This window comes from Apodemus sylvaticus, chromosome 6 (assembly GCF_947179515.1).
Source record: "Apodemus sylvaticus chromosome 6, mApoSyl1.1, whole genome shotgun sequence".
NCBI classification, from domain to species: domain Eukaryota; kingdom Metazoa; phylum Chordata; class Mammalia; order Rodentia; family Muridae; genus Apodemus; species Apodemus sylvaticus.
Window position 1 is genome coordinate 51,273,889 of NC_067477.1, and position 26,045 is coordinate 51,299,933.

General features: G+C 39.8%; 1 protein-coding gene across 3 annotated transcripts in view; it reads right to left on the reverse strand.

Moving 5' to 3' along the window:
• Nucleotides 1-26,045, reverse strand: part of Kiaa0586 (KIAA0586 ortholog) — a 95,691-nt gene that overhangs the window by 21,695 nt on the left and 47,951 nt on the right. For all 3 annotated transcript variants that reach the window (XM_052185691.1, XM_052185690.1, XM_052185692.1), the window contains 7 exons: nt 23,795-23,994; nt 21,494-21,650; nt 19,984-20,203; nt 19,106-19,353; nt 17,739-17,809; nt 15,434-15,556; nt 14,616-14,790 (listed from right to left, as the gene is read on the reverse strand). In XM_052185691.1, coding sequence (XP_052041651.1) covers nt 14,616-14,790; nt 15,434-15,556; nt 17,739-17,809; nt 19,106-19,353; nt 19,984-20,203; nt 21,494-21,650; nt 23,795-23,994 — 1,194 coding nt within the window. The remainder of the gene's footprint in view (nt 1-14,615; nt 14,791-15,433; nt 15,557-17,738; nt 17,810-19,105; nt 19,354-19,983; nt 20,204-21,493; nt 21,651-23,794; nt 23,995-26,045) is intronic.

The window sequence follows — 26,045 nt, forward strand, 5'->3', positions numbered from 1 at the left end:
GGCCCCGATAGACTCACGCGTTTGAATGCTTGGCCCACAGGGAATGAATGGTACTATTATGAGGTGTGGCCTTATTAGAGGAGGTGTCACCTGTGGGGACAGACTTTGAGGTTTTATAGGCTCAATCTCCACCCAGGGTGGCATAATCTGCTGACTGTGGATCAAGATGTAGAACTCTCAGCTCCTTCTCCAGCACCGTTGTCTACCTACCATGCTTCCCACCATGACGATAATGGACTAAACTTCTGAACTATAAGCCAGCCCCAATGAAATGTTTTCCTTTATAAGAGTTGCCTTGATCATGGTGTCCCTTCACCGTTACTGTGGTTTTTCCACCCAGCTTCTTTGTTCCCCAAGATAATGACTCTGAGACTTTTTATATATGAATATAAGCCTAGGCCAACAGCTCCAGCTTATTTCCACTAGTTCATAACTCAATTATCTTGTTTAAACTAGTCTAAGTCATGCCATAGGGTTAGTCACCTTTCCTCAGGTTCATGAGTCTGTCTCTATCAGAGTCCGGGCAAATCTCCCTGACCGACTATTTCCCAGAATTCTCTCTCTGTTGGATGTCCCACCTTCTAGTCCTGCCTCAGCTCATTAGCCATAAGCTTTTTATTGAGGTGATACTTCCACATAATACATAAAGATCTCTACACTTCACAGCAAGAAAACTCTAACTAAAACAACTTTATAGATGCCAGAGGACCATTTCAGGTCTCCATCTTTGGCAATGCTGACAATCTCCTTTAGGATTCTTTGTCCTTAAGAATTATGCTACTCTGGCTGGCTAGCAAGTCCAAAGGGATTCTTCTGTTGCCCCAACACTGAGATTATAAGTGTGCACCATCATGCCTGGCATTACTCCCCTTGACCCTACAAACCAAAAAAAGACTTATTTCTTAACTTTATGTGTAAGTGCAGGTGCCTGCATGTATATATATGCCCCATGTGCATTATCTGGTGCCCACTGAGGCAAGAGGACGGTACATCCTATGGAGCAGGAGTTATAGATGCTTGTGAGCCATCATGTGGGGGCTGGACCAAACCCAGGTCTTCTGCGAGAGCAGGAAGTGGTATAAACGTGTGAGCCTTCTTTCCAGCCTCATGCTCACCACTTGATGTGGGTTCAATCCTGGGATCTCCTCATGCTTGCACGGCAATTGCTTTACTCACTGAGCCAGCCAGCTCCTTGCATAAGAAAACTTTACTTTTTTCTTTTCATTGGTTATCTTTTAAATATAGCATAATTTCATTTATTCCATACTGAAAGACTTAATGAGTTATTCATGACCTAACCTGTTTAAAATGAAACATCTTGATGGTACCATGGTCATTTTCCTTTAAAGGCACTGCCTTCACTGGAACTGCAGAGCTGACTGTTTCCTAGACATAACAAATAACCACTCTCTGCTGGACATTTTATAGTAAGACTTTATAGTAAGACTCAAGTTTTTATGCTAAATCAAGTTTTTAGTGGACTTTGCATAAAGCAAAATTCACCCATTGAATTTTAATGTTTATCTCTACAGTAGCTAATATGTAGAAAGCAATGACTTTATCAAAATGACCATCTCCTTAATTCTCCAGCACACTGTAAGATTAATTAAAATAAAGGCAATAACATGCAAAATGTAGAGTAACTAATGCTCCTGCTGCCATACTTGCTTTTTCTCCTTCTGGTATTACCTTCTCTAGTCCCATGTCACTTCCCCAACATTTTTTCTATAACTGTCTAGCAAATAAATTGAGAATTAGCATATCTATTGTTGAGAGAAAAATACTAAAAATGTCTTACTGATGATATGGTAAACACCAAAAACTCTGAAGGATTCTTGTCTCTATTATATGAACAGAACTAATAGTAGTCGTGATCCTACAATAACTATGGGAATTAATAAGAGTCTTTGGTGCCATGACTGGACACAAACATAAATACTCAAAGCTATTACCTTTTCTCTTCGTTATAACAATAAAAACACAATGGAAATGCCTTTACTATTAAATAGTAAATATTAAATAGTAAAAATAGTTTAAAAAAACTAGTAAAAAAAAAGATCAAAGCTATAAAATAACAGCAAAATTATTAGACATAGAATCTATATGAGAGCAATTACGAAATCTGACTGAAGGTCAAAAATCCTACGAATTTTCCACTTTGGTAAATCCATGTTATTTAGAAAAAGGACTCAAACAAGCAGGTGAATTCAAACCACACCTAGAGAAGGAAGGTGAAAGGCTGGTAAACAAGAGGAGAATATTGGCAAAATAAAATTCATCTACGAAACTGAAATAAAGAAAAAAGACAAAACAAAAATAGAAATGTTAAAAATGAAAACCCCCAATGAATCTAATCAAAAGCACAGCAGAAAGCCTCACTGGCAGGCTAACCAAGCACAAGGAGACAAGGACACAAGATCAGGGCGGAGGGAAAGTCAAATACGACAAGAGCAAACCCAGCAGGACCACTGCATCTGAGAACTACGGGTCTGAGTAAGAGACCAAACCGACATATTCGGAGGGCAGAAGAAGCTGTGATTAACACTAAAGCATAGAGACTCTATAGCAGAAAATTTCCCAAATCTGAAGAAATGTAAAACCAAACACAAGAAGCATTTAGAATCCTAAATAGACATGATCAGAAAAGAACTTCTCTATAACATATTATATTCAAAATGCCAAAATCACACACACAGAAGCATTAAACTCTGTAAGAGAGAAAGAGCAACTCACCTACAAAGGCAGAAACATCAGAATATCAGATCTTTCGCCAGCAACCCTAAAGCCCGAGAGCACGGACTATATGTCTTCTTCCTTTTGAAACATGTATTTACTCAGTGTGGAGGCTAGAGGACAACCTGAGGGAACTGCTCTTTCCTTCCTCCATGAGTCTGGGGAACTGAGCTCAGATCATCATGTTTGGCCGTAAGGACCTTTACCTGCTAAGCCTTCTCGCCAAACCTAATCTGCTATCTTTTAAGTCCTGAAACTAATTAACTGCCAACCATGCCTCCTATATTTAGCAAGTCTATCTTTTAAAGTCTACTTGGTGGATAAATGAGTATTTCAAGACAAACACAAACAAAGGCAGTTCATGGCCACCAAGCCAGCACTACATGGTTCCTACAGGGATGCTATACACAGAAAAGGAAGATGCTATCTCAATCACAGGAGCACAGAAAAGAACATAGTATGAGATGAAGAGCTGTTTATATCTTCTTGATTTAACTTTGACATCATAGTTATCTATAAGTTCATCCATTTCTTTTAATGTTTTTAGTTTTGGTAGAGTTTTGTTTTGTTTCCCCAAGACAGAGTCTCATGGTGTAGCTCTGGTTGTCCTGGAACTCACTATGTAGACCAGGCAAGACTCAAACTCATAGTGATCCACCGGCCTCTACCTCTGCCTCCAAATGTTGGCATCAAAAGTATGCATTGTCAAGCCCAGCAGGGGGGTATGGTTTTAAAGACATCCCCTAATGATTCACAGACTTTTCTAGAATTTGTTGTTCATCTCTCCCCCCCACCCCCTATGGCCGCCTAGAGAGATAACTCAGTGGTTAAGAGCACTAGCTACTATTGGGGTTGGTCTGGTGCTGTTATGTATTCAAATGCTAAATGTTGGGATGTAAATTAGAGGAGCTCCAAACCTGCCCAGTCTAGGCTCACAGCTTGTAAATAGAACATGTGGATTCTGTGTCTTTATACAGACTAGTTAGACTTTATAATTCCTTTTACAGCTACCACTCGTGCGGAGAATTCGGGTTCAGTGCCTAACTCCCACATGGCAGTCCATGACCATCCATAACTCTAGTTCCAGGCAATCTGATGCCCTCTTCTGGCCTCTGTGGGCAACAGGCACATGTATGTTACACTGATGTATATGTAGCCAAAACATCTATACATATAAAATAAAGAAAACAATTTATAAAGAAAATTCATTATGAACCTGGCACAGTAGCATCTATGTTAATTTCTCCTTAGGATGCTGGGAGTAGCATGCCGGTATCCAGGGCTAGCATGCCTTGGATCAAGAATGCAGTGAAGCCGGGCAGTGGTGGCACATGCCTTTAATCCAGCACTCTGGGAGGCAGAGGCAGGTGGATTTCTGAGTTCCAGGCCAGCCTGGTCTACAGAGTGAGTTCCAGGACAGCCAGGGCTACACAGAGAAACCCTGTCTTGGGGGAGGGGGGATGCAGTGAGTCATGAAGACAGCAATACCAATGCAACCATACTGCTGGTAGCTTTGGAATGTATCCTACCATTAACTTGTCCAACTGAGCAGTCAATGTATGCACCTGCCTCTCCCAGATGTCTATAAAACTGTTGGTACTGGTACTGTTGCTGTGGGCCAAGTGGAGGCTGGTGTTATCAAACCTGCTTGGTGGTTAACCGTGCTCTAGTCAATGTCACAATTGAAGTATAAAGTCTACTGAAATTCACCTGACGTTCTTCCTGGTGACTTTGGAGCAATTGATGTCAAGTATGTCTGTCCAAGTGGCAATAGTAAAAATGACCCACGATCAAAGCTCTGGCTTCACTGCTCAGGTGACTTAAGCTAAGCTGGCGATGCCCCTGAACTAGATATCACATCGCTCACACAGCATGCAAACCTGCTAAGCTGGAAGGAAAGATCCACCACTTTCTGCTAGGAAGCTGAAGACAGCCCTACACTGTTCTACTCGGCGAAGTGGCCACTATGAGTATAGCTCCACACAGCCTTTGTCTTCTCAGAGCTCCTTTTGGATCATTTTGCTATTCATATGACTCAGACTGTTCATCGAGGCCACAGACAAGAAGACTGCTGAAGGTGGCAAGGCCACCGCATCTGCTCAGAGAGCTCAAAAACCTAAATAAATGTTATTGTTACATCTATACGCACAGTCTCAGAACTATTTGTCTCAATTGGCCATTTAAACTCAATACTAGGTTAATAATAACAAGGCATAATAAAAACTCCCACCAAAAAAGGGAGAACATTTTATTTTGTGGACCTTTTTTTAATGTATGATTAGTTTTTAAAATCAGTAAATTTTGATAGAAGCAACATGACAAATAACAACAACAATAACAACAACAACAACAACAAACCTTTACCATAGAATTTTAAGACCCATTAAAACAAAGTTTAATAAGGGAGAGACACGAACTGTGATGGTTAATGCTATCAGTTGGATAGGGCCTAGAATGACCTAGAAGACAAACATTTGGGCATGCTTGTGCGGGATTATCTAAATCAGATTAACGGCAGAAGGACCATATGCCTTGAGATAGACCGTGGTTCTGGAGTGAATACAAAGGTCAAAGTGGGCGAGCATCGTCAGCCATCACTCTCGGCTTCCTGACTGCAGACTCACGTCAGCAGCAGCCTCGCACTCCAGCCGCCATGCTTCCCTCCTCTGTTGTCTGCACCTTGATCTATGAGCCAACACGACCTGTTCTCTCCCACACTCCTGTCATGGCCTCCCTCTGTAACGCCTGTGCCCTTGAACTATAACTCCAAATAAATGCTATCTCCATCAAGTTGCTTTTGTCACAGCAACATAACGACACATAACGACAGACACTGGTACTGAGCAGTGGCCTGCTGCTGTAATAAACATGGCCATGATTTATGGGAAGATTGTGGACAGCCTGTCAGTGGTGGGCTATCAAAGGCTAGAATACTATAAGCAGAGGTTAACAGGCCATTCTGGGTAGGAGCCCGGAAGACAAGCTAACGAGAGAAAGGCAAACAGTGGAGGTTTATGAGGCTTCCGCAAGGAATGAAGACTGTTGGAAACTGGGTTACGGCACTTCTGTGATGTTCTGGCAAAGAATTTGGCTTCATCTATGTCCTGAGGACTTGAATGGGGTTGAATTTAAATGTAAAGAACTCATTTGTTTGGCACAGGAAATCTTAAGGCAGGAGCACATTTGGCTGTGGTGCACCAATTGCTGAACTGCTCTACTCTAGGACTATGTGAGGGAGAAAGAAGCTAAGCAGAAAGAGAATGTGTATTTTCACAAGGAAAATAGTAGCAGCGAGTTAACCCTATCGACAAGGCAGGTTTGAAGGCAGCTGCCACTGCTCAAGTGACTAGCACTGTGTTCTAACACAACAGAAGAGGTGTCCTGAGGGCAAGGCTCCAGCCACTGAAGGCTCCGGTTCATGAAAAAATGTCAATTCATCTGAAAGGGGAGCGCCTGATGGGAAACACTGCCACCGAAGCAGTTCCCTTCTTCTCTGAAAGCCTGAAGTGTTTCTCCAGGGTCGGCACACAGGAGCTGAAGCCATGGTCTGAGGGGTCAGACTACATCTCAAGCTGGCAACAAAACTTGGCATCATCATCACTGCCTTTGCTGGCATGAGAAGCAGACTAAGGGGACCATGGAGGGCTCACTATGATGTCAGACAGCCCCAAGGCAAAGCAATGCATAGCAGGACTGGAGGTCCTGAGAGGCCACTGCAGGAAACTGCAAAAGAAAGACCTAATTTACAATGGAGAACCCAGGATGCTAGAAATACCAGAACCAAGGGACAGCTGCCAATGACAACTCCAGACACGGAGTACAATTGACAGAAGATAAGGATATGGATGCTGTAGTGACAGGGATGGAAGAATGAAGAGAGCACTACCCAAGTCCTTTGGGGCCCAGTGACTGCATCATGGGTCCCAAAGCTGGATATGGAGCTGCAGGATTTGATACTTTTTCTGCTGAGTTTTAGTCTTGCTTTGGTCTGATCATTCCTCTAATTGTCCCAAATGTTGTAATGATTAAAAATTATGGAGATGCTTTGGATTGAATGAATTTTTTATTATAAATGGTCATGAGTCTATGGGGACAAAGGGTGGAAAGTTATGGCTTAAAAGTAATCAGACTGGATGTCAAATTAGTAAGATTTTGTCGACCTGACAGGACATAGAATCGCCTAGAGCACAAGGCCCTGTGAGGGATTGTCCAAATCAGCTTAACTGAGGAGCATCCCATGGGCAGAGCCCAGGTGAGGTAAAGAAGGCAGGTGAGCATCAGCGGTCATCGCCAGCTGACTGTGGGTTCAGTGTCAGCCGTAGTCCCCTCTCCTCCCACCAGGCTTTTTTTGCAGGGATGAATCCATCTGTCCTTAGGTCACAGCAACAAGACCAGTAACTAAGACACAGAGTGATGAATGAAACAGAGGACCCAGAAATAAACCCATGCAGCTACCTACCTAATCTTTGACAAAACACAATCATTAGAAAAGAGACAGCTTCCTTAACAGAGTACTGGGAAAACTGGGAATCTACATGTAATAGAGTAAAACCATCCATAGTTCTTACTCTGCACAAAAATCAAGGGGATGAAACATCCTACTGTAAGGCCTAAAACTCTCAAACTGCTAGGGGAAACTAGGTCCTGAAGATATATCACAGGCTTGGGCTTTGCAAAAAGAACTCCTATGGTAAGAGAACTATGCTAAGAATAAGCAAGATTACAAGAAATCAAGCAGTTTCTCCACAATGGAGGGGGGCAGCTTACAGAAGGGGAAAATACGTATCTTTGTGAGCTACAAGTCAGACAGGAAATTAATATCCAAAATATAAAAAACTGCACAAACGAAACACTTGAAAAAAGACCTAACTGGCACTGCAGAGACGGCTCAGCAGTTAAGAGCACTTGCTGCTCTTTCAGAGGTCCTGAGTTCAATTCCCAGCTCCCATATGGTGGCTCGCAACTGTCTGTAACTCCAATTCCAGGCAATCTGACACCGTCACAGATATACATATCGGTAAACCACCAATGCACATAAAATTAATGCAAATAAATTATTTGAAAAAACGAATTATCCCAACACTAATGGAATGGACTGAATAGACAGTTCTTAGAAAGGACAAGTGCTGGGGGACAGGGACCATGCTCACTGTGCAGACAGGAGGCTCTGTGCTCAGACCGTTAGCAGCCATGTAAAATCCAGGCACATTCCTGTGTCTGTGCCCTCAGTGCTGGGAAGACTAAGGCAGGTACATCCTAAGGACTTACTGGACAGGCAGTCAAATCAATTGGCGAGCTCTACATTTAGCAAGCAAGACTGGCTCATAAAGCAAGGTGAAGCATTGCAAAGGAAGCCCTCAGCATTGACCTCAGGTTTTCACACCCATGCACAGGGGCGCACGCGCGCGCACACACAGAAAGACACACACACACACACACACAATTTCTAAACAGAACTACAAATGTCAATAAATATTCAAAAAAGTACTTAATATTCCCAGCCATTAGGGAAATGCAAATGAAAACTGCTTGAGATTCCATTTTACCCCAATCAGCAGAGTTATTATCAGAAAGAAAGGGAAATGTGAAAAAATGTTAAAAGTGCTTATTCATTCTCAGTGGGGATAGCAGCTGATATTGCCTTCATGGAAGTCAGTGTCAAACGCTAAAGACAAAATCACCACAGGATCCACTTAAAGCACAAAGGACTTGTAAGACAGCATACCATAGGATGCACATGGTTACTGACATACTATTTACAAGCTAAAGAAATGGAAACTGCCTAAAATGTCTATCAAAAGATGAATAAAGAAAATATAAACAACTGTAAAGAACGAAGCAATAATAACATTTGTAAGAAAATGAATGGAACTTGAGATCATCATGTTAAAGTAAGCTAGACAAGACTCAAAAAGACAAACGTCACCTTCTACCTCTGTTTGTATATGTTGTTAACGCAGACGGGGACCATGAGACAGGAGGAGATCTTACAGGAGCAGGGACAAGTGAAAGGCTTACGGAGTACACGGACTCAGAGACACAGGAGACTGTCTGGCAACAAGGGAGGGAGGGCACTGCTAAGAACTGAAAAGGAGCTGGGCAGTGGTGGCACATGCCTGTAATCCCAGCACTTGGGAGGCAGAGGCAGGCGGATTTCTGAGTTCGAGGTCAGCCTGGTCTACAGAGTGAGTTCCAGGAAAGCCAGGGCTACACAGAGAAACCCTGTCTCAAAAATCAAAAAAAAAGAGCTGATAAGGAAAAAATAGCAAAAGGTAGATGGGTGGAAAATAAGAACACCATATAATCATACACGTGTGCGTGTGTGAGTGTGTGTGTGCCCCCACATACTGAGATGAAACCCACTACTACTTTGTATACTAAATTTAAAAATTAATTTAAAAAATGAAAAACATGTAGTTCAGAGACATAAGTTACTTGAACAAAGACAGTGTTAGAATTAAAGTAATTTCAAAAATTCTAAAAACCCAAACTCTCAACCACTCTGGCATTGCCTCTTCCAAATATACTCACATATACATGTAACTGTGTATGTATGCATACATGCACACACACAACCAATATTATGCCATATTACTTGCTTGTTATGGTTAAAACAATACAATGAGCCTACTGCTGCAGATTCGGAGGCTGGAGGAGCCACTCAGCGGTCAAGCACAAGCACTGGACCCAGATGTAGTTCCCAGCACCCATCTCAGGAAGCTCACAACCGCTCAGGACTCCACTCCCAGAGGATCTGGCACTCTTTTCTAGCCCCCATGTACACCTTATTATATTGCCTTCATGGAAGTCAGTGTCAAACGCTAAAGACAAAATCACCACAGGATCCACTTAAAGCACAAAGGACTTGTAAGACAGCATACCATAGGATGCACATGGTTACTGACATACTATTTACAAGCTAAAGAAATGGAAACTGCCTAAAATGTCTATCAAAAGATGAATAAAGAAAATATAAACAACTGTAAAGAACGAAGCAATAATAACATTTGTAAGAAAATGAATGGAACTTGAGATCATCATGTTAAAGTAAGCTAGACAAGACTCAAAAAGACAAACGTCACCTTCTACCTCTGTTTGTATATGTTGTTAACGCAGACGGGGACCATGAGACAGGAGGAGATCTTACAGGAGCAGGGACAAGTGAAAGGCTTACGGAGTACACGGACTCAGAGACACAGGAGACTGTCTGGCAACAAGGGAGGGAGGGCACTGCTAAGAACTGAAAAGGAGCTGGGCAGTGGTGGCACATGCCTGTAATCCCAGCACTTGGGAGGCAGAGGCAGGCGGATTTCTGAGTTCGAGGTCAGCCTGGTCTACAGAGTGAGTTCCAGGAAAGCCAGGGCTACACAGAGAAACCCTGTCTCAAAAATCAAAAAAAAAGAGCTGATAAGGAAAAAATAGCAAAAGGTAGATGGGTGGAAAATAAGAACACCATATAATCATACACGTGTGCGTGTGTGAGTGTGTGTGTGCCCCCACATACTGAGATGAAACCCACTACTACTTTGTATACTAAATTTAAAAATTAATTTAAAAAATGAAAAACATGTAGTTCAGAGACATAAGTTACTTGAACAAAGACAGTGTTAGAATTAAAGTAATTTCAAAAATTCTAAAAACCCAAACTCTCAACCACTCTGGCATTGCCTCTTCCAAATATACTCACATATACATGTAACTGTGTATGTATGCATACATGCACACACACAACCAATATTATGCCATATTACTTGCTTGTTATGGTTAAAACAATACAATGAGCCTACTGCTGCAGATTCGGAGGCTGGAGGAGCCACTCAGCGGTCAAGCACAAGCACTGGACCCAGATGTAGTTCCCAGCACCCATCTCAGGAAGCTCACAACCGCTCAGGACTCCACTCCCAGAGGATCTGGCACTCTTTTCTAGCCCCCATGTACACACACGTGTGTGTGTGTAATACACATATATATGTAATATATAAAGATTAAATCTTAAAAAATTTAGTCAAAAAATGGCATAAAACCTAATTCTTTGAAAACTAGTAAAAATTTTTAAATAAATAAAAAGATTTATTTTGCAGACTAGTCATTATGTAAAACCTGTCTTTATAATAAACTTCCAGTAAAGAAATATTTTGATGTTATGATTTATTAAAAATATTTTCTAAAATAATTTGTACATTATACTGGGAAATGGCAAGTATAAAGTCTATACTGTATTATTTTTTGATTCTTTATATTTGAGAATATTGTATATTCAGAACAGTCTGACAAATCAAACCAAAAGGTCACTGAGATGGTTTAGTGGCTGGCAATCCTGATGACCTAAGTTCAATTTCTAAGACCCACACAGGAGAACCAAGCTCTGGAAGCCAATATCTAAGGGCGCATGCACATACAGATACACACATGCACTCACAAATAGATAAATAATAAAATATTCTAATCATAGTAAAAAGTATTAAGTTATACACAATCCATCTTATTCTCAAATATGGTTACCTTTTTAAAATAATTACCTGTTTCAAAAAGAAATAATAGTTGTCAATTATTTAATTAAATACAAAAATGATTATTACAACACAAGTGGTCTGGGTACTAGCAGAGACATAAAGAAATGCTGGGCAGGCTGGAAGCTCACAGACTTTATCCTATAAGGAACCTAACTCCTAGTGTCTCTTGGGTGGTCTAGGAGCGCCCTCTAGTGTCTGCTGGCTTCCTATACTTGCCCAGTCAGCATTTTATGTTGCATAAAAACTAATCTCAAAGTATGTAGCAAGTTTAATACTCCCACCAGATGCACAAAATGAGAAAAACATTTTTCAATTTTATGTGCATTACACTGAAAACTTCAGTCTTGAGTTTCTTTCAACTCTGAACAATGTAACATTCTTGCTAATCTAGAAGACAACACTAAATATTCCATAAATGCTCTAATTTCTAATTTCAAGTCTGCACTCCTAAAGTTTCATTTATTCAAGTTGGTGTAAGAGTATTGTATTGTTGAAATTTGTCTTTTGATGTTGGAATAAAACATGGTCATATTTTATATCATTTTAATTCTTACACTTCTGAGTCATGGGTCTTTTGGTTTTGTTTATCGTTTTTTGCTAGTGACACTACTTGTTGCCTACTTTATATTTATTTTATATTGTAGAAATGACTATGAACAAGAAACAAATTGAAGCGATTTTCTTATTCCAGTTCATACAGACAATGAAGCAGTATAGACTAACAATATTACCAGCTCATTGGGCCCAGAAACTGCTAATCAACACACAGGGCAGAGGTGTGTCAAGACACCTGCAAAGGAGATGAAGGCCTTGACAGTGAGGTGTGCAGTGGCCCAGTCATCAAACCCGATGACAATGATTAATCACTGAAGTGATGTTCTTACGACTACACTAGACATTGCCAAGAATTCAATGTAGATCACTGAACAGTCACTGGACATTTGAATTAACTCAATGTGGATCACTGAACAGACACTGGACATTTGAATTAACTCAATGTGGATCACTGAATGGTCATTGAACATATGAATTAAGTTGGAAAATGAAAAAGTTCAGTGAGGACCTCATCAGATCAACAAAAATAAATAAATAAAAATAAAAATCAATCATACCTTTGAACTTCCACCCTGTTATTCTATTCAACAATAACCAACCATTTTTTAATTGGGCTGTGACATGGAACAAAAAGTTGTTCATATATGACAACCATCAGTGACCAACTCAGAGGTTGGACTCAGAAACTTGAAAACACTTCCCAAAGCTAACCCTGCATATAAAGCTAGATCCTGGTGACTGTCTGCTGCCAGTCCACCCACTGAAGCTTTCAGAACCCCAGGAAACCATGGCCTCTGAGACGCATGCTCAGCACACTGAGATGCCTGAAACCAGCACTGCTGAGACAGGCCCAGTTCTCTGTCAGTGTCTTCTCCATGACCACATCCAACTACTGCAGGAATAATCTCTTGTGGACTGTATGGAAGCATCACCTGTCAATAAAAATCTGACATCCTATTAGCAAAAAGCAGTAAGTAGAAGGTGGAAGTTTCAATAGAGAGATTAGAACACTGGGAGATAGAGGCAGGAGACTTGTCACCAGGATTCTGAGGAAGCTGGGCATATGAAACTGAGGGGAGGCACCCTGCCATGTGGCAGACAGAATTAAGTAAGTGACGAGGCAGTCAGGCAACAAGTGTACAAAGGCCACAGCACTGTCGGCAGGTAAGCCTCGAAGTGGTCATTTGTGAATTTAGCGCAGGTGGGAAAGCTCGAGGGCACAACCATCGTACTGTGCAGCCAGTGTTTCAAAAGGTGAGCGAGCGGACTGGGCTGAAGAAATTAGTACCAAGTTGCTGCTGTGCACCAAATTTACCTATCTCACCAACCAACTGCTGCCTCTTTAAGCTTTTGCATAACTTTTAGCAGGATAAGTACTTCCATAACCAGCAGAAAGCAGAAAAGACTTTTTAAGACTTTGTCAAACTGCAAAGCATAAAGTTTTATGTTATAGAAATAAGCAAGTCTATTTCTTGTTGACAAAAACTGTGTTAACTCAAATGGTTTCTATTTGATAAAAATGTGTTAGAGTCTAGTTATAGTGACTTAAAATTCATTGTCTGAAAACGCAATGTATTTTGCACCAACCTAATACAGAATGCATTCACGAGCCTGGTGTTCACTAAACTAGCCAATTTCCATTTGCAAAGTTACCTACTCACAGAAACATAATTCTAATGAAAACTCACTATTCACAGAAACTTTATGGTTATTTTGTGGCTCTGAGTAATGTGGTAAAAAACCATCACCTAACATAAAATCTCCACTCTGCCTTTTTAAATTAGCTCTTACACTGTAAGAGATGACCTTTCAACAGTGAAGTTAATGCCATGTTTTCCACATTTTTGTGTTCATTCTCTCTCTTTTATACTTTTCTTCTTCCTCACTCATGTGTGCAAGACACAGAGAAAGACAGACAGACATAAAGACAGACAGACATAGACACAGACATACACATTTGGGTGCTTTGGGTACTTAGAATGGTACCCAAATCATTTAAAAAGACAATTACTGTCAAATGTTCCTGAGCACCAGAAGACTCTGACATGCCTATGGAGAATTATGTGTTATATACCTTATTTGGGCATGAATTATAGTGCTTTTGGCTGTGACTTCAGTGTTGGTGAATTGGTAACAGAAAGGAAATACAATGTCTTTGAACAGAAACATACAAAAAGTCAGGTTAAATACCAGTCAAGTGACAATGTTACAGAGGCTTACTGGAACCCAATTTTGTATTTCTCCTAAGTGCAATGGTTCAGTGTTTCCTAATATATATGTGCTTAATTTATAGGCTACAGCTACCACACACAGTGAGAATTAACTATATGCTAGTAATTTCCAAAGTGCTACAACAGAAATTGCAGTTACTCTTAAAGATAGCTTAAACACGCTAAACACTACATCTGAGGAATCAAACACAATAAATAATACATTTCTCGAGTGGTATGATCTCAATGAACTGTCTTAAACATGGTTGTTGGTTCTGAGAGGTTATTTATATTTTTCTAGTATACATTAAAATAGTACATCTATATTATAAATTTTTAAGTATGTATATTACAAAAATTATCTCATATCCCTCCCAATGGTGCCCATACTAATGAAGATACATAAATCATATTCTGGAAAAAGTGTTGTGTATCATAGAAAAGATATAATGAAATCTTCAAGTCTACATCTATTCATACAAAGAGCCCAACTCTGGATTGTAATATAAAGTACACTACAGCACCAGCATGGAAAAGTCTAAGAACCTTCAATAGGATTCAAAGTAATATTTTATAGAAACATTAAGAACACCGTCGTGTGTACCTGAAGCCATGTTAGACTGCTGCAATACCAGCCCAGGGTCTGCGTGCTGATCGGAAGGCTCTGCAGTAGACGTGGGCTGCATCCTGCGGACTGACAGTCCTGCTGAGATGTCCTCTGCTGCTTTCGGCACAAGCCTCTGGCCTTCACTAAGCTCACCCACACTGTTATCCAAGTCCTTCAATAATGAGAAAAACCAATAAGCCTATTATATTAAATCAATCAAAGCAAGAACTATTTTGTAACTATCATGATACATAACACACAAATGCTTATAACGTCACATTTCAGGTACACGAATAATAAGTCTAAGAAGTTAGTTTAGGGACCAGCAAGACAGCTTAGCAAGTAAGGGCGCTTGCTGCCAGTTGATAAATTATTCAATCCCTAGAACCCAAACGGTAGAAGAACCTAATTCTTCAAGTGGTCCTTGACCTCTACACTTGGTATGTGCACTTGCTCCCACACATAGGAAGTAAATAAATGGAAAAAATTTTTGAAAAGAAGTTTAAAAAGGCATTTAGTATTTCATGTGTATTCATATGTATATGAGTGTGGGCTAGAACTGCACACACATACACACATATGTACACACACACACATTTTTTTGGTTGTGTTTTTAAATTGTAACATGAAAGATTGGAGAAGGTTGTCTAAATTTTTCTCAGTTACAAAGCTCAGTTGAGTCTATGTTAAAAAGGCCATGACACTGATTATAGAGTTTCTTAAACACTGTCTTGCCAAAATTAAAAGTTGGATATTTAATATTATTCCTGTATTTATATCTAGCCCTCCCTCCCACTTTATGATTGAAAAAGTACCTCTGCTTGCTGTGAAATTAATAATTCCTGTTCTTGCTTAGTAAGAAGAGAAATGATTGCATTTTCATGAAGCCTTATATGGGGTCTCCTAATCACCTGTCCTTCACTGGGAGGGTCATCTTCCTAGAGCAGACACAAAGGCAACGTCAAAAAAGGTTATCACACAATTCCACTTTCTCAATTATGACTAATAAAACTTCAGAAAGAAATGATACCAGTATGTTTCAAAAGATAGTATTTTCATGTAGATCTCATTTCCATTTGACTATAATAAAACATTTCACATCTGCCTCAAATGTGTACAAACACTACAAAGTAATTTTAGTGCAAATCTATGACAGTTAGATCCTGCATCTCACACAACTGAACTACAGTGATTCAAAAGGCTTGAGTGTGGGGCCCACATGACATCTTGCTTTACATTTATGTAGTGCATATCAAGACGGGGTGTGGCAAACTAGCCACGCACTAGGAATGCTGCAACCTAAACCACAGACTACAAAAAGCTTCAAAAACATGCGAGCCTCTACAGCCTTTCAGTGCTCATCCTCTGCTTGGACATCCGACGTCTAAACTAGGGAGGCACGGAAAGCCTTTACCTGGGCTCACTGTGCCTCAAAACATGTCTGAAAAACATGGATGCTGTGAGCCTCAGCATCAGACAAAATGGATTTCCTTGTTAATACGAGAATGAATATGATTTAAAATTCATTAAAGCAACAATTTCTTGCCTTTTGGCTATAAAATAGAGTATAGCAAATTATTTAAGTTATTTTTGGTTATTCTGTTTTAATGAAATACAGTTTATTAACTCGGGCTACACCTCCTAGCTGTGTAGGGATAAAGCACCTAACAGCACATGGTTTCAGTTAACTCTGGGTTTTCCTAGATTATATTTTTCATTTGTGTTTCCTATAAATTTACACACAGTAACAAAATTACAATTAGAAATAGTTTCAAATGTAGAAAATGAAAGGTTATAATTTTGTCTGCGTTCAGTTGATCAATTTACTTGAATACCAGATAAAGTTCTAAGAATGGATAACAATCCCATAGTGGCATATTAAATTAGCCAAACATATACGCAACTCTCTGAAAGTAAAATTACTATAATTATGTCTTCTCTCAATATTATTTCACAACAGTGACTGCAACTACAGGAGACTCAAACAATTACTTAACAAGTCATTGTTAAAAAAATAACTGTTCAAACAAAATCTTCTCAGGAGACTTGTTTTCTTTTCTTAAAAAGACTTCCTAAAGCGTTCTCCTGCCCCTTTGTGAACTGCCACTTTGAAAGGAGCAGCAGAATGAGCCACGCTCAGCAGTGGGCGGTGTGGGGCAGGGCACAGTCTCCTTCGTTAGGTTACTGCAAAACGTAAAAAGTGAAAATTTTCATTCCTTAACAATTGTAAAAGAAAATTACTACGTGTATATGATAGCTATATACATGTAAATAAAATATAGAACATGATATTATCAATGCCATTTTTTCATCTATGGCTCTTTATTAGAGCCAGTAATGATTACTTTCCCTGGATCTTACGTTTATTTTAGTGTTTTATAAAGGATTTATTTTCATTACTTTTAATTACATGTCCATGTGTGAGTATGTGCACAGAAGTATAGGTGTCCATGAAGTGCACAAGAGTGTCAGGTCTCCAAATGCTGAAGTTACAGGTGGCTGTGACCCACCAGATGTGGATGCTGGAAACCCAACTTGGGTCCTCTGCAACAGTGGTCCTCCTCTTGGCTGTTGTGTCATCTTGATTTTTAACCCATTAAATTTATATACACATACATATTAATGCATATATATATATATATTCCATATATATATATATAAAATCACAAATGTACCACAGGAGACTTAGAGTACTTAAGATTCTGTTCAAAGCACTGCTGAAACAATTCTAGGTCTCATTACCTAAGTGCATTAACATGTATCTTTTGACTGTCAGAACCTTAGAGGTTAGTAACAATTTTCTATTCATTTTCCCATTATACAGGATTATATAATGAAATGGTAAGCAACCCTCTACTACTAGTATCTCTGCCTCCTCCCTCCTTCCTTGCCACCTTTCCTTTTCCGGCTGAAGCAAGCCTGTGTAAAGTAGCTCTCAGCCTCTGAGCCTCTGAGGTGTCTGTGACCACAGACAGGGACTTGCAACTGTGCCTGGTCTCATGGTAACAATTCACTACACTTTGTGTCTATGCCTCACACAACTGAAAATTGAAAAACTGCTCAGTGGCCACAAGACACGGAGACATTCTTCCGGTGAGCCTGGAGTCAGCTTTCCCTTACCATGTCAAGGGCATCCTGCAGAGTGCTGGACAAGCTGTTATTTACGTTCGTCAGAAACAAGTCCCCATTTCCTAAGAGCAGAAAGCAAAGTAGAGCAATTTAGAAACAAAGGAGGCCCCGGCAAAGCACAGAACGCTACACTCAACCTTAAAGCCCAGGAGCAACGCTGCTGACGTCCACATTTAGGTCATTACGAGGTAAATCACTCAAACAAACATAACAAACGTGAGCTTATTATTTCATCCACCTAGTCGTCAGAATTGTTCAGTTTTTAATGCTTGTTTTGTTCTTCAAGATAAGGCTATCCTGGGAACTCGGGGTAGACTTGAAATCAGAGATCTGCCTACCTCAGTCTCCAGAGATTAAAGGTATGCACCACCATGCCTGGTTCAGAACTGTTTTTAAATTTGAATTATTGTTATTATTTTGTGTGTAAAGATGTTTTCCCCGTGTGTATGCCTGTGTCCCAAGTGCATGCTTGGTGCCATGGAGGCCCGAAAAGGGCATCTGTCCCCCTCAAACTGTATTTACACACCGGTGTGAGCAGCCATGCGGGTGCTGAGAATTGAACCGGGTCCTCTAGAAGAGCAGCCTGTGCTCTTAGGCACAGAGCTGGTTCTCCAGCCCCACAGGCTGTTGGAATTTGAAGATAACTCCAAGGACCAAAATAGGCATGAAACTGAGAAATGGGCACCCCTACGAGTCGTCAAACCTGAGAAACAGACACCCCTACGAGTTGTTAAACGTCCTTAAGAACTGATTTAAATGAAAAGCTGGTTAATCTTCACAGGAAGTTCGCTGACTGTGTATTGCTAATTTAAAGGTAGCAATCTATCTCAGCAGTTCCACTTGTAGAAATGGATTATGAAGTCATCATAGGTGAGTGCACAGATTCGTGCAGGATGGTCCTTACAGCCTAGGATATGGTCTGGAACATGGGAAACAGTCTAAAAGCATCACCAAAATGGATCAACAACCACTGGAAAAAGCCATGATCCATGTGTGTTAATACTAAAATACGTTTACTTAGACATTATTTTGTAAAAAGTCCAGTTTTACAATAATATACAGTGTGATCCTATATAAAGGTACATACATTAAGTATGTAGTTAGGTATCTATACATGCAAAGACAAAAATATACTAACAGAATATATCTTAAGCTATGAACAAATTAATTCTAAAGAAAAGAATTCTGAGGGAGATTTCATTCTTCAAAATCAGAGCCCAGGAAAGTTAACCAATCTGCACAGAACATCTATTAAACTATGTTAAATCTGGAAAGATAAACAAAAAAATTTTTAAAAGAAAAGTTATCACTGAGAAACTACTATAATAAACAAAGTCAATTATTATATGTTAACTTACTCTTGGTAGCTAAGTTTTGACCACAGCTAAATAAGATCTCCCCTTCAGATATATGCCTGTCTAAGGTTTCTGTTTCCGTGACAGTGCTCAAAGTGTTCTCCAGGGTTGACGAAGCAGAACTTGGGATCTGCTGGAGAGAAGGGACCTTGGTGCCCTCAGGAAGGGACACCAAGGGAGCTGGCTCTGCAGGTGCAGGCTGAGCAGAAAAGTCGACACTCTCGGGTTCTTCGTTAGCCACAGACATTACACTAAGAAGATAAAGGTACATTTTGAATTACAAATTACATCCACTCATACGCATAAAACAGACATTATAATCTCTTGGCAAGGTGACGACTGTAGCTAGTTAACGAGACTCCGTGTTCTGAAGCTGTGCTTTCATCAGAGGCCACCTTAAGAGCCACTCTAGCCACGAAAGAAATCAATATGGCTTAGAAGTACAAACATTACGTGAGCACAGCACATGATCTACACTAGAGAAAGAATTACATATTTCATTAATAATCTGATTATTTATTCTTTTTTATTAGATATATTCTTTATTTACATTTCAAATGATTTCCCTTGATGATTTATTCTTATTTACTTTAAACCTTGGCAAAGACAAGAGTCTATTTTTAATTTTAAAATATTTAAAATTTATAAAAGTGCTTTTTTCTAAAGAATAGACTGAAGCCATGAATGGTGGAAACATGCCTGTAATCCCAGCACTAATGAGGCCAAGGCAGGAGGATTACCAATTTAACAACAAGCTCGGCTACAAAGACAATTGGGGAGTGACTTCCTGAGAAGCCCCTCCCCGCCCTTCCTAGGCTGCAGGAACAGAGCGCACAGTGGATGTGGCGGAGCTGCAGGAAGCAGCGAGTGCTCTCGCTTACACGGCTCTTGGGTGAGGACTCTCGTGGAGAGAGTTAGGGTTCTCTTCGTCCAGGGGCAGTTCTCCGCTGTCCCATGGCTTGGGAAGTTCAGGGCTTGATACCTTCAACTTGTCAATGGAGATTTCTGACAAAGTTGGGGTAAGAGCTGCTGCTGGAGGAGAGGTAGTGACAGGAGTCCGTGCTGGCGTGCTAACAAGCGGAGCAGCAGGCAGATCACTTCCTGAAGAGTAGAAAGAGAACACGAAGACTCAGTCAACAATTTTCTACTGTGATGACTCCTTGTCAGATAACACTGGCATGAAACATAATGACGACGACAATCATGGCTTTAATAAGACCATTGCTACATTTATTAAGGTATAAAAATTAGAGGGATGGAGAGATGGCTCAGTGGTTAAGAGCACTGACTGCTCTTCCATAGGTCCTGAGTTCAAATCCCAGCAACCACATGGTGGCTCACAACCATCTGTAATGGGATCCAATGCCCTCTTCTGGAGTGTCTGAAGACAGTGACAGTGCATTCACGTATATAAAAATAAATAAATCTTTTTTTTTTTTTAAAAAGCTATAAAATTAAAACCTTGAAAAGATAGCATATAAAAGCAACTATAGGGCTGGTAAGATGGCTCAGAGGTTAAGAACAGTGACTGCTCTTCCAGAGGACCTGAGTTCAAATCCCAGCAACCACATGGTGGCTCATAACCATCTGTAATGAGATCAGATGCCCTCTTCTGGTGTGTCTGAGAAACAGCTACAGTGTACTTACATATAATAAATAAATAAATAAATAAATAAATAAATCTTAAAAAAAATTTAAAAAAAAAAGCAACTATACATTTAAAGCAGTTTCAGCAGTTATTAATGACATATTTTCAGAAATAATACTCTTCTATGAATACCTCCATGTAAAGTTATATTGGAAAGTTAATCCTTAACCCATATGTTGCAATGTGGAGGGAGGCCTTGTGAGCTACCCAGGGGTACATGAGCCCTATGTGAGATTAGCAGTTCCATGAGAAGTGAGACTTCAGCCTGCAGTCTCCTGCTATGGCTGCTATATGATGTCTTTTGTCATTCATGATATAGCAAGAAGGTTGTCACCAAAGGCAGTCCCTTGGTGTGACTTCACAGACTCTGGAACTTAAAAACCAACCAAACAAAAGAGCTCTTAATTTAACTTATAAATTACCTAGTGTATGGTAATCTGTTAGTCAACTGACAAGCAATTCCTTAGTTTCCTTGCCAGAAAAAAAAAAAAGCATTTATAGTTACTAAAAGTAAAACTGAATTATAGAAACAAAAATTTTAGCTTCAGGCAAGATATCTCAGCAAGTCAAGCATTTGCCTGACACCCAGAGTTCAATCATGGTACCTGTGTTAAAACAAAAGAAAAAAAGCAACTTCACAAACTTCTCCCCTGACCTCCACACATGTGCCATGAAGTGTACAGGAACACACACATACACGCATGTACACATACACACATTTTTTAAAGAAACCATGTTTCTACCTTTTTCAACATGTATCTCTTTAATAGAAGAAGCCACATCCTGATCCGATTCACAGGGAGAGGAATCTGGAGTTTTTACTAACACGTGCTCCTTCAAAGGTGATGGTGAACAGGGGGGAGTGGGCTGCGGTGTGGCTACTGGAGCACAAACTCTTGCCTAAGATAAATTAGTGAAACAAAACACATTTATATTCACCCAAAGAAAAATTATATAAAACTGTAATATGAACTCAATCCTAGACTACACAGGGCTTAAATGGATGGTCAAAGCAACACTAAAATAAAAGCCTTAGTGCTCTGGGTTTGGTTGCCAGTATAAGACTGGCCTAAGAAAACTCTTGAGCAATTGAAATAACTGTGTCTGAAAGAAATCCGTTATTGTCTTCAAATACAGAGAAGAAGATTAATCAGATAGAGACAAAGATCAAACCCAACTACAAACTCGATGGGCTGCATGGTTGGCTGTGCAACAAAAGAGAAGCTCTCTGACTGACTGACTGACTGACTGACTGACAAGATATTAAAGCATTAGCCTCTAAGAATAAAGGCACACAATTAATAAGTAATAGCAAGTAAGAACAAGGAGAGAGTAGGAGAGAGAGCATTAGAGCAGATGCAAACAAGGAAAGAAGGAAACATCTTAATATCAATTTGTCACCTAGAGTGATACTCAGAAAGTTCCAAAGTTCAGAGACACAAAAGGATAACAGTAAAAACACTGTCCTGTGGCCTTTCTATCTTGTTTCTCTCCTCAGAGTTACCAAGTAATCCTGACCTAAGTCAATTACATGCATACAGATTGATCTATGGAGTACGTTCTCCGTCCTAACTCCTGAAAGCACTATTTTAATTTGGAGCAGATACTGTGGGACTCCCCACAGGACTGCTACTTTACACTGTCAGCAGAGGCAAGGAGAACGCCTACTATTCCAGGTCTTTAGTAGTATGTGAGCAATTTGTATTTCTTTTCTGTGAGGAAACAATCTTGTCGTTTCTTTGTTCATTTTAAGAACATTATTATTCCCTTTAAAATGCTTTTATATATTTCATGCCATGTTGCAAAGTACTACATAACTTAAACTGATGGCAAGAGTCTACAGCCACACTACCCTGGACATGCCCATTATTGTCAAAAATGAGGAAAGAGTATAAGAAATCCTGGAACACTGCTCAACAGGTAGTGAACTCTTATGTGGAAAAAAATACACTATATCTTTTCGACCTCTTGACTATATATACATACAATATAAAAATCTGTTTAAACACACACATATACACACATATGTACACACACATACACACACGTACACACATAAAATGGCCCCTCTATTCTTCATGAGAGGATCTGAAGGTATTCTTCTGGCACTGGTAACTGATTGCCAACAATGATAAACTCTTAGGAACTGAGTATTCACAAAGCTCCAGACCCTAGGTTATATCAGTTATTTAATCATCCATGAAACTTTATATGATGATGAGGATGAGGATGAAGAAGATCTAGCATCATGACCATGTCTATATGTCTATCCTTCACACATACAAATCAAAATTAGACTTATTGGCTGGGCGGTGGTGGCGCACGTTTGTAATCCCAGCACTCTGGGAGGCAGAAGCAGGCAGATTTCTGAGTTCAAGGCCAGCCTGGTTTACAGAGTGAGCTCCAGGACAGTCAGGGCTACACAGAGAAACCCTGTCTCAAAAAAAACAAATCCAAAAATCAAAAAAAAAAAAAAATTAGACTTATTTCTATCAAATCTTTCTTCCAAGATTCATGTTATAACCAAGATCATGTAGTGCTTTATGCTGCTATACACAGTCTAAGAACCAAGTCCTTATTTTATTTGGGAACAACAACAACAACAACAAAAAGCTAAGTTGAGTGTGACAGCTCATACTTGAATCCAGTTCAAGGCCACCTTCAGGTGCATAGTGACTTCAAGACCAGTTTGGGCTATAAAAAACCTAATCTCAAAAAATAAAATAATAAAATGCTAGGGAAAGTGTCAATTATATTACCAAGGAATAAAATTCTATCACAATCTATGATCTTATAACCTTAAGTTTAAAGTACATCTTTTTTATGTGGGTGTGATGGCTCCTACATGTAATAGTAGCATCTTTACATATATCCTGAAGTAGAAGGAGTATCTTGAGCCTGAGGCCACCCTGAGCTACAGAAACAGCTTGGACTATAGGGTGAGATTGTCTCAAGCAAACACACACACACACACTGTTCTTTAATAATGTCTAAAGTGTTCCCCACAATCCTTAAGTTATAAGAGATCGGAAAGTCATTCCTACCGACAGGTTAGTTTCATCTCTCGAAAGATCACCAGAAACACTGGTGGCTGCAGGCCTTTGCTTCTTTGCCTCTCTGTCAGCTAACATGACAGCAATGGTCTCAGCCAGGGCTTCATTGACAAAATGGCTGATCATGTCTGAGTTCACACGAACTCCGGCATCAACCATACGCTGGAGCGCTCCACTGCTTGTTCCTGCAACTAAAACACAAGAACTTCAGATAAGGCTAGAATCATGGTTGTGGCCACACCTTACTTCTCTAAAGGTCTTAAGAGGCTGGCAGATATGTGTGTGAGCACTGAAGGAGGAGTGGACGCAATGGAAGCAAAGCTATCTCAACAAGGAAGCCAGATAACGAACATCCTTTTTCAACAAACCAAGGGGGAGAAAAACACACAAATAAAAATTCACTTAGTATGCCTTCTTCCCCACCACTGTAGAAGTTAATGAAAAATATTACATATATACCAAATTTCCTCTGCTGGAAACAACTACACTTCCACTCCTGACCAAAACACAAGGATACATTAAGCAAGAGGCAAGCTTTCTCTCCCTCTAGTTCAGGGACATCAGTCAGTGACATTGCTTGCTAAACCTCCTCAAGTTTCTATAGCAGGATTTGAGAAGCAAAAGATCAGGCTGTAAAAGAAGAACAGCTATCCCAAGAGTGGAAAGAAAAAAAGAAGAAATTTATTTTTTTGGTTATTTTGAGACAGGGTTTCTCTGTATAGACCTGGCTGTCCTGGAACTTACTCAGTAGACCAGGCTGGTCTTGAACTCAGAAATCCACCTGCCTCTGCTTCCCAAGTGCTGGGATTAAAGGCATGCGCCACCACTGCCCGGCAGAAATGTTTTTTTAAAAGGGACACATGTGGTGCACATAAAATAACGCAAACATACACACATACATTTAAAAAATTAAATAAGAAAGGAAGAACAGAAAAATCTACATACAGATTTATGGCCAATTAGTTTTCAATAAAAATATTAAGATAATTCAATGGAGAAAGGATAATCTTTTAAAGAACACTAGAGAAATCTGAAGTCCATATGCAAAAGGAGAAAGAATAAAGAAAAAAGGAAGGGCATTGTACATCCTCATTTTATATTACATATACTCAACATATACTGAGTGTTAAAAGAATCACTGAATGGTAGAGTTCTAGTCGAGCCTAGGCAAGGGTCCTGGGTTCAGTCCTTGGGAACACACAGACACAAACAGGCATGCATGTGCGCATGCACAGATGAAAGAAAACCTGTATATCGCAGTTAGATTCTGTCAGCCATCACACGACTCAGCATATTCGCAGACAGGCAAATAAGAGCCACAGTACTGCTTGGGACAGATCATGGTACACCATTTGGAAAATGTTCATATTTATCACATGACTAGGATAAACTAAAAGCTGTGTCCAGACAAAAAATTGTCAGCAAGTATTCTTATCAGTTTTGTGACAGACTCAAACCAAAAGACAATACATATCAGCCAAGTGATAACTGGATTAACAAATTATGATATATCCAGCATATAATACTAACCTAAGCAAAAATATGATTGCCAAAATAATACACTAGGATGACAAGAAGGTTAAGACGTAAAAAATGTTTACTGCCATGCCATGCCTAGCCAAAGTGGAAGGAACAAACCAACTCCTCAAGCTGACCTCTGATAACCAGAGCACCCTGTAGCAAACATGTGTACACACACACACACACACAATTAATGTAAAAAATGCTATGCTAAATAAAGTCAGTCAACAACAACAACAAAACCCCCCATGTTATATGATACTCATGTATGAAAGTCTTTGAAAGATTAAAATACATGACAGAAAGCCATATACAGTCGAACACAGTTATTGGAGCCACTGTACATAGGTCAAGGCTAGGAACTGTCTACAAAGCAGCATAGGGATACTTTGATATTAACAAAATGTTTTCTGACATGATTGAATGCATAACTAATTTAAAACCTGTCAAACTGTATACTTAGAACTGGTAAATTACAATTTTAAAAAGACTGATGTCTTTCATTCATACACACACACACACACACACAAATACACACAAATGCATATATATGTATTTTAAGAAGCCATCTACAGAAGTATTAATTCAATTCCATATGACCCCTCAATCAGACCTTAGTGTTAGTTGGCCCTCCCTTAAACTCCCCTTCTGCTCCACATTCCCATTTAATCTTCCTGCCTTAGTAACACCCCTCCCCCACACACACCTCCACAGTATATTT